Consider the following 9,788-nt stretch of genomic DNA (forward strand, 5'->3'; position numbering starts at 1 on the left):
GTCACTACAGCTCCTACAAGCCACAGGTGCTGTCACCAAGCCTGTCTGCAGTGCTGGCAGCGTCTGGCTTGGTTCCAGCTGCACCAGACAGCCAAAATTCCCAAGGGTTCCCACTCCAGACAGGCGCCTGTAGGAGTCACCACCCTTGGAGCACGGATCTGAGACACCTCCAGTGGTGACAGGCACAGACACTTCAAGCACTGTGGCCAAAGGTTGCAGCTCAGCTCTTTCAGGGGAGTCCCTGAGGCCCTTTTTCAGCTCGGGGCTGAGCTTTGCCACCCGCTCCAATCCTGGTGGCGATTGATGCAGATTTCCCCCTTGCCTCAGCCCCAGGGTCAGACCCTGCTGCCACAAAACATGTGACAGCAGTTCTGGGACTTCTGCCTCGGTGCCAAGGGAGCAGAGTGGACCCTGCAGGTGCCCTGGAGCAGAACCCACCTGCCCCAGCCCCAGGGACCATGGCAGGAGGAGTGGCAGATGAGGGTCCCACCAGCTCTGTGCTTCCTCAGAGCACCCTGCAAGTCTCAGCCCTTGAGCTCTGCTTTGCCTTTGGCCTCCTGACACTAAAGCTACTGCAGAACTACTCACAGAGCAAAGCTGTCACTACCAGAGACACTGACATGCATCAGTCTGCAACATTCCTCTACTAAACACTACACAACTCCCCACACCCCCCTGAAATCAAAGCACGTGCCCATTCCCGAGGCAGCACCAGCAGCCAGAGGTTGTTCCCACATTCCTCCTGCAGCACCCATCCCTGCAGGCAGCAGGAGGCTGTGGGCCAATGGTCTCCGCATTGCATCCTGCACCAGGGATCAGCCAAGGGCTGGGGGCTCCAAACCAGCACAGCTTTGAGGGAAAAAAGCTGCCTTTATGGAAAAAATCCAGGCTGGTGGTGCCTGCTCTGCGTCCCAGACAAGGGGTGTTGGAGCAATCCCAGTTCAAAGGTGGGGGGAAAGGGGCTTTGCACAAAAAGGGTGCCCACATCCAGAGGCAGGGGCCTCTGGAAATCCTGGCTGGTGGGAATCCTCACAGCTCCTGAGCTCCAGGGAAGAAGCAGCAGCTCACAGGAGCTGGCAGCCTGAGGAAGGGCAGGGTCTAAGGAGAGTTTTCAGCATGGACAGACCCCTCTGACAGACAGCACTGGCCTCCAGCAGCGTTTCTCAGAGCACAGCACAACCCCTCTGTACCCAAGGATTCAAACAGGGACACAGGGTGCTGGTGGCTGTCCCAGTCCAGCAGTTGTAGCCCAGTTTTCCTCCCTTTTCTCTCCCAGAAGAGGGGGAAAACACAGTTTGTCAAGGTTGTGGCCCAGAACAAGACAAAGGGGTCAAAGGACAGCACAGGTTTTTTGAATAGTCTGAGAAATACTCTGAAGGCTGAAATGGGATTTTGCAGCAGCCAGGGCTCCCCCTATTCTCAGAGACCCCTGGTGAAATCAGGCTGCCCTGTGAAGGACAGGAAACAGAGCACTCCCTTCTCCTATATCCAGAGAAAATGAGTCCCATCAAAGTACTTAAATAACTAGAAATAAATTATTCCCTTTTTTCCTAATCAAAACAAAAAGCAACCATATAAAAATCAAATAAATTAAAATCCCCAGGACAAACTGGGATGAGAAGAGGGGGATCTGGACTTAGTGAGCAGTTTTGTACTGCATGGTACAAAGCAAACAGAAAATACAATGTAAAAACCACAGAAAGAGCCTGGAATAGCAAAGTAAAACATCCCAGCTGTCCACACTGAAATGGTGCAGCCTCCTCTCTGTTTGCACAGGGGAGATGTGCCACCTTCCCATACAAAACCAGCTCAGGATTGATGCAAAAAACCACAATCCCAAAGACAAAGGCTGTACCAGGCAAGCAGAGCAGGTCCCTTCACAGAGGGATGCAGCAGCAAAGTCCCAGGCTCACGAGGCAGGAATGCTCCTGCACAGTGACCCTCACACCAGCAAAAAATCCCACTTGGCTCAAGAAACAACATCCTTTTCACCTGTGGTACAGCAAATATTGTTTCCCTTCTGCCCCAGTAAAAGAGTGAAGCTTAAGAAAAGTGCCCTTATTAAGACAAAGTAATTAATTATAATAATTCAAGTAAATGGCAGTCACTGCCTGCAGCTGTACCCAGAGGAAGCAGGGACTATGCTTTGGAGGTCCCAGGACCTGCCCAGCAGCTTCCCTGCAGAGATGGATTTTATCTTTAGATGTTTTTTTGCTGGAAATCCTTTCCTGTGCAGTGATGCCTCCAGTGCTTGGTCCCATAATTAAAATAGTGGAAGAAGATCAAGCTTAAGCACCAGGGGGTTTTGCAAACCCTGGGTTAGGTGTTGTACCTGGGAAGGGCCATCCCAGGGAGTGTTCCTAAACACGTGGAACCTGCACTGGCAGGTCCTCTGTCCCTCCTCACCCATCCAGAGGGCAGTCAAAAAAAAAAAAAAAAAAGGCTGGGAAAGCAGCACTCAGAGAGCCAGCACCTCTGCAGCAAAAAGAAAAGAAAATATTAAAAAATAGGAGCACTGTTTGGGTTGAGGGCTGAGGAGAGAAGGAGCGACGTGCTGAGGTCTGGCTGCTGGTGTGAGGAGACGACACAGCCTGCCCCAGCCCCTGAGATTTCCAGTTGCTGCAGTGTCCAGGACAATCGTGGTGTAGCAGGGAGTGGAGAGGACAGAGGGAAGGGCAGAGTGGATTTCCACATCTTCACCATCGCAGTGTCCAGGAGATGCTACCCCGAGCTCGTGTCCTTCAGAGAGCCTGTCCCTCCAGGCTCCCCGTGAGCTTCTCTTCATCCATCTGCTTCTGCTGCTGGTGGATCCGGGCGTAGGAAATGGCATCTCCCCTGTGGAGAGAAGGGACAGCGTGGGGATGGCAGGGACTGTCCCAGCTGGGGCCTGCCTCTCCGTGCCAAGGGATTCCAGGGGCCAAACCTCACTTGCTGGCCCTCTCCACCCCCCAAAGCTGCTCTCTGCCCCAGAGCTGGGCCCATCCACCCAACAGCTGCAGAAAGAAGAGTGGGACCCTCACAACTCCCAAAACTCAGAGCTTCCGCAGCCCCCGGGACCTTCCCTCCAGGGCTCTGAGGTGAGGGAGATTTTCTCTGGCTGCGTTCACACCTCAGCACCGTTTGGGCAAGAGGAAAGCAGAGCCTCAGGAAATCAGAGGAGGCAAGGGCTGGAGTTCCATCTCCCCCTTCCCTGCCCTCCACGAGCAGCTGGACCTCTCTTACTTCTTTCCAAGGGCTGACAGGCCGTAGAGCACCCCGGTGGCGAAGGCGATGGCGTTGCCCAAGAGCGTGGTGAGCGTCAGGCTGAGCACGACGGGGAACACGGCCATCCTGGAAGACAGGGGCAGCCCTCAGAGCAGGGCCCCGCTGCCCACGGGCTGCAGGGTTGTTCTTTCCCCGGGATGTGCCCACCATCAGCCCCCAGGAGCATCCTCACCCGCAGTAGAAAGCTGCTTTCTGCCAGGCCCGCAGCCTGTCGGCCCTGGCGGCCACGGCGTTGGCGAACTCGATGAACTGGCAGCAGAAAGGGGCCTCGCACAGGAACAGGACGAAGGCGTTGAGCCTCCAGAGAGAGCAAACCAGAGTTAATCCTGCTTTTAGTCACCAGAGTGGGGGTCAGCAATGCCCCCCAGGCCCACAGAGAGCAGACATTCCATGCTCCGTGCGGGAGGAGGGAATGGTGATGCTGGGCCCTGCTCTGCTCCCCCCACTTCTTGATAATTTCCAAATTTCCAAGCCCTGCTGCCCCAGACGTATCTTGGACAAGGGTATCTCAGTATTTACCTAAAAATGCATAAAGAAATAATATAAACAGAATGAACCTAACATCTCGACCTGCCTGATGGAGCAAGATCTGGCAGTTCCCAGAGCCTGATGGATGTTTCACTCCCATCCACTGTCCAAGCTTTGCCCCCCTCCGTGGGGTGTGGTTAACAATACCTCCCTCCCAGCAGGAAAATGGACAGAAACCCTGCTCACATCATCCACACGCCAGCTGCGATGTTCAGGGGGTTGATGGTGACGCAGTTCCAGAGACCAGCAAAGGCACAGGCTGGAAAGAAAGAGGATTTCAGTGACCGCCATGACCAACCCTGTATGCCCTTGGCCAGCACCTGTGGGCACTGCAGGGCAGCACAGGATGATGGGTGGAAAGGTCTGGTGGCCCAAAAGGAGCCTGGAATGCAGAAAAGAGCCCTCCTCTGGTATCCTTTTGCTCTGAGTGCTGTTCCAACAATTTTTTCCCTTGTGTAGAACAACATTTTGTTCCCCATGGAGTCCAAGACGTGCACCTGGATTTTATGTGCCAAGGTAGACAAGCAGTGCCAGCAGGTTCCACCTCTGAGCAGCACAGGGCAACTTCAGCAGAAATATGACTTGCACACAGGAAAATAATAAATACAGCAGAGGTGAACCCAGCCTCTGCCACTCACTGCTGGTCCTGTGCAGCTTCACCAGAGATGGGCAGAAAAGAGTCGAGTCTGGGTCTCTGCTAATACCAAAGGAAGTGAATAAAGCCCAAAATAACCCCAGTGCTCCTGGCTCTGTAACTCAGGGAGAGGAACCAGGCAGCAGTGACCAAGCTGAGCTGCATCCACCTCCCTGCTGCCTCATTAAACTTGCAGAGTGTTCCCGGCACCTGATACGGCCCCTTCCCTCTGCCAGGGCCAGAGCTGGCACCGGGAACTCGAGCCCGAGGAGACACGCTCAGCAAACAACACCACACTGCAAAACTCCAGCTAAAATGGATGCTATAGCCTTTAAAGGCTGTCTTGGGGATGATGGAGAGCAGCAGAGTCCCTCCCTGAAGATGAGACCAGCCCTGGATTGAGGATTTTGGGTGTCTGCTGAGGGGATCCCTGAGCAGAGCTGCTGTGAGCAGCCCTGACCTTCAAAAGCCTGGCACATGCTTGCAAGGTTTCTTTTAAGCAGTCACTGCTGAATCCTCAAAGTTCCTTTAAAAATAGCTGTTTGCCAGACTGGGAAGCAGAATTACAGGCAATGACAGGACAGATTGAAGGTCATCCCATAAGCAAATGACCTCCTGGTCTTAGGAAATACCAAAAAATGTTATTTTTTAACACTTCCTAGAACTAAGTCCACAGGACCCAAAATCTTTTGAAGAGTCCTGCAAGAACAAGATCAGCAAGCAGAGGGGATATTCCAGAGGATGTGCTAATATCCATGCTCCAAGGGCACTTCTCACCCTCCCATCCCACAGGTTCCAGTGTCAGTGTCCCCACACTGCAGGGGAAATTGAGGCACGGGGGTGGGTGATCTGTTCATGGTCACAGATGCAAACAGCTGGAAAGGAGCAATGGCAAGCAGGATTCCTGGGAGCTGTGGGCAGCATGGAGAGCAGGGCCCAAACCAGGGGGTTCTAATTCCCTGTGACCACCAAAATCTTGGATGCTGATGGAAGAGGAGCTCGGGGGAAGCACCCCAGGTTTGTGGCATTCGTTGTCCCCCAGGAAATGACATTCCTGACAATAATGCTAAGTGACTTTCTAGCACTTTATAATTAGCAGAGCAGCAAAACCTCTCAGCTATTCCCAAAACACAGCCAGGGCTGGGGCAGGACCCTGCCTTGCTGAGCAGCGTAGCAGAGCACAGAGGTCCAGGCAGTTCCCAGCAGGTCTCCACCACACAACAAACCAAGGGAAGCAGAATGTTCTTTTTCAAACAAGTCTTTTTTTTTTTTTTCTAATCAAACCAACCAGGGTCCAAAACAACCCTGCAGCACCGTGTCCCTGCAGCACCGTGTCCCTGCAGCGGTCCTGGCTCAGCAACCAGCCTGGTTGCCAGAGGACTAATGACCCAGGAAGCAGAGCTGAGCAAGCCCCACGTCAGCAGGAGCAGCAGGAAAGGAGTCAAAGGTTTGGGATCACAGGAGCACTGCCCCCAGAGCTGCTGCCAACAGCCACAGAACAACCCGGTGACCTTGGGTCTCCTTTGCAGGCCTGGTACATCCTTGTCCCACCAGGGCAGGAGCTGATCCCACCCCTGCCCAGCCAAAGATTTCTTTTTAAAATATTTTCTTTTCGAACAGAGGCCTCACAACAGGGTTGAAACACAGATAATGCTCCGTGGCACGTAAGCTATGGGAGACAGACAGTTCTGCCATTTGTTTAACTGCTGTCCCATCTCGAATCCCTGAGGAAGCACAAATAACTGGGAGCTAAAATGAGGAGGGAAGGACACCCTTCCTACAAAGGCTCTATTCATTCCCAGCAGCTGGTCACTGTCCTCAACACAAGCCTATTTTTGCTCCTAGAGTGTTTTACAAAAGCCACAGACTCTCCTCGTCCCATTACAAACAGGAACACAAGGAGAGAAGGGACTTGGCCAAGGTCACCAAGCCAGCGTGTGCAGGAGCCAGAAAGGGATCCTGAACCTTGTCTGTCTGGTTCTTGCTCCAGCCCTTGGATTTTTCTGGCTGAAGCAAGCTGTGGCTGCAGGTGTTTGCATGTGGCAGATGTTGTCTGCTGGTCTCACCTCCACTAACGAAGTTTCTCTTCCTTTCTGAGGGAATTTTTCCTTCTGTAAGAAATATTCCAGCCCTGTAGCAGCATTACAATCCAGTTGCTCACAATCCTTATAAATTAGTTCTGTTCTTTCACAGCGAGCTCTGAGAACAGCAAGCTCCAGCCTTGCTGGTTTATTCATCACCTCTTCTCCAAACCATCCACCTTCAACAAAGTGATGCTGAACAAGCAGCACTTTGAAGAGGAATATTGGTAACACGGGGCACTGGCTGCTTTTTCCACAATCCCCCTTTTCCCTGTTCATAAGGAGAGTGTGTGCCTCATTCTCTGCCTGATAAAGAGACAGTCAAGGCTCCAGAGCCAGCTGTCACTCCCCAAATCTTTGGCAAACCCTGTAAAGAACCTGGCTCTTCTTCCAAAAGCTTCTCTCAGACTCACCCAAAGACATAAAACTCTCATCTTTCCTGTAAAAACAAGCCACGAGGTCGCAGAGCTGTGAACAAAAGGTTGGGAAAATAATCCAAGTATAATTCAGCTGCTTTGAAACACAAAGACAGAGAGGGAAAAAGAAGAAATTTGCACTTTCAAACCACTCAGGGGCTGCTGTAGCACGAGGCTGGCAGTGCCACCAGCAGGACCCACCAGCTCTTCACCCTCCATCCACATCACCCCGAGCTCTGCACGGGATAAAACTGCAGGAAAAGTGCTGAGGCTCCTGCTACAGCCACAGCCCGTGGGAAAGAAGCTGCTCCTCTGAACCCCCACCTGGGACCTGCTCCACAGACACTTCCCAGCTGGTTCTGCTGGCTGCTGGCCGGGCCAGGAGCGCGGGGGCCTCCGGCAGGGCACGGTGAGGCCGGGGTGTTCAGAGCAGTCCCACCAAGTCCTGTCACACCTCCAGAATTTCAGCACCTAGCACATGCAACGGTGAGAGCAGCACATGTTTTACCAGCCCGGCCAAAAAGGGCTTTCAGGAGCCTGCCCATTGATACCACAGGGTGCAAATGTCAGCTCAAAAAACATCGTGGGGTGGTGCAGCCCAGCCCCAAGGCAAAAGGCAGGCATGGGAAGGGGCAGGCAGGGGGAGAGGGTGATCAGACACAAAGCTCCAGCTGATGGAATAAATCAGGGCTGATTGCACTGGCTGAGAAACCTTCTTGTTTAACATGAAGTCGTGGACCTGAAGCAGAAGAAATTCTCCATCCTGTGCTCTGCAGGAGATCAGACTAAGCGGTCATAACAGTCCCTCCTGCTTTTAAGAGCTATTAATCTCTCCACAGAATGTAGCAAAACAGCACTCCAGGACAGGCTGATTTCTGGCAAAGTTGCTGAGACTCTTTCCCTGGGAAAATTTTTTTCAGCAGCAGGTAATTCTGAGCTCAGCCAACTCACTCTGCGTCTGCAGCTCCGTTCTCTGTGTCCTACCAAACCCCTTAAAAGCACACAGCACAAACCAAAACCATTCTTCACCTTCAGTAAAACCCACGGGCAGGCCTTCTGCAATCAGCAACAGGAGCAATGGAAAACATGCTCTGACAGTCAAGATGGAGGGGAAAAAACCAAGTTGTAGGAACATATAAACACTTAAAAGTCAAATAGGATAAACCAAACCCTGTGGCCACTCTTCCAGCCCTGACCTGACCCCTGTGAGCCTGGTGCTCATAGTGAAACCATCTAATTTGCCTGCCAGGCACCAGGGCTCAGCTGCTGCTCCCATCAGTGCCAGGGAGTGCCATACCCAAGAAGAACCTCGGGGACTTGCAGATTGCCCCGTGACGTCCCCGCTGCCGGGTGCCAAAGTTCAGCAGGCTCGGTGAGCACAGAGCACATCCCTTGTGGGCAGCTGAACCCACCCTGCTCCGGGCACAGCCACCGCTCTCCCTTCTGCCCCAAACACAGCAAACCAGCACCCAGAGCTGGCACCAACCCATCACCCCAAAAACCCTTCATGGCACAGCCCCCCTGCGCCAACGTGACCCCCACAAAGGTGGCAGGACCCCGACAGGAGCTCTGTCATGCAGGAGGGGGCACGCAGAGGGGAGGGGATACTCACACATGCCCCCGATGACCCCGGCAATCCTGCAGAGCCACCTGTACCACCAGGTCATGCCCTCATCGGCGGCCGCTGGCTCGGGGGCTGCTGCTGCTGCTGGGAATTGCTCATCCTGCGAGCTCATCTCCCCCGGCTGCCGGGGGCTCAGCGCCCTGCTGCCCACCTGAGCCCCCAGGTGTCACCCCCTCCTCCAGCCAGCCCAGGGGACAGCCCCTAAAGCCAGGCCTGGCCCCGTCCCCGTGTCCCCATGCAGGGCCTGGCCCCCCAGGGCTGACAATGGAGGGTGTCTGGCTGCAGAGCGGTGATGCCAGCGGGCCTGGAGCCGCTCCACGGCTGCCTCGAGCTGCATTGTGGGTCCCCCCCGGCAGCAGGCAGGGCTTTGGCTTTGATGTCACTCGCATTAAAAGGCTGTGGGCAGAGCTCTGCTGCTCATATTCATCAGCACAGGCACAGCCACGCACCTCACACCAGCTCCGGATGCCCCCAGGAACAACTGGGTGTTCTTATCCAGGCAAGCCAATGTTTGCTTTTCCAGAAAGGGAAACAGGAATCCTCACACTGATGGGAACTGAACGCTGTTGCAAAATTCTGCTCTCCAGATAAGAGGGTTGCACTCCCCTTATCTGACTGGAATCAGGTTTTCTCCCTAGAAATGGGAGCAGAAGTAGCACTTTGCAAGTAGATGCCCCAGCTGGCAACCTGGTGGTGTCCAAATGGGACAGGGGAACATCCTGAACTCTCCTAAATGATGAAGGCAACAGCTGCATTTTGTGCAGATGAACGTGGAACACAAGCAGAGCCCAGCTCTGCACAGTCGATCTGGACCAATAAATAGCAGTGAGACTTGGGATCCAGAGCAGAGTGGGAAGACAGATCCCATCTGCTAAAAGGTTACAAAAAAGGGATTAAGGAAAGGATGTCTTTTCATTACCATCTCCTGTCAGACAGGAAATGAAGGCCCAGGGCCTGCATCACCCACGCACTGCAGAGGGATAGCTGATGTATCCAGCTCCTTGAGGATCTCACTTCAGGAATCTATTTTCTGGCTCCTCCAGGAATGGAACGTAAATCTGGAGGCTGGCAAGCAAAAAACTCCAGGTTTAACCAGCAAAAAAAAACCAGCTATTAATTAAGAAGAGTATTTGTGGTTGTAGAATGATGTCAGAGAATCCAACTGAGAGAAAGCAGGAGCAGGGTTAAAGCTGCCCAGGCAGAACCATTTATTGCATCCAGCATGAAGAGCAAGTGCAGAT

At 53.4% G+C, this 9,788-nt stretch overlaps 1 protein-coding gene across 1 annotated transcript; it reads right to left on the reverse strand.

The window, feature by feature from the left end:
• Positions 1 to 1,513: 1,513 nt before the first annotated feature.
• CACFD1 (calcium channel flower domain containing 1) lies at positions 1,514 to 9,047 on the reverse strand. The gene is made up of 5 exons (XM_068211146.1): positions 8,536 to 9,047; positions 3,979 to 4,051; positions 3,437 to 3,562; positions 3,223 to 3,330; positions 1,514 to 2,835 (listed from the first exon to the last, which is right to left on the reverse strand). The coding sequence occupies exons 1-5, from the start codon at positions 8,657 to 8,659 to the stop codon at positions 2,742 to 2,744; spliced, it is 525 nt and encodes a 174-aa protein (XP_068067247.1). The 5' UTR covers positions 8,660 to 9,047; the 3' UTR covers positions 1,514 to 2,741.
• Between the last annotated feature and the right edge of the window lie 741 nt (positions 9,048 to 9,788).

This window comes from Anomalospiza imberbis, chromosome 21 (genome assembly GCF_031753505.1).
Source record: "Anomalospiza imberbis isolate Cuckoo-Finch-1a 21T00152 chromosome 21, ASM3175350v1, whole genome shotgun sequence".
NCBI classification, from domain to species: Eukaryota; Metazoa; Chordata; class Aves; order Passeriformes; family Viduidae; genus Anomalospiza; species Anomalospiza imberbis.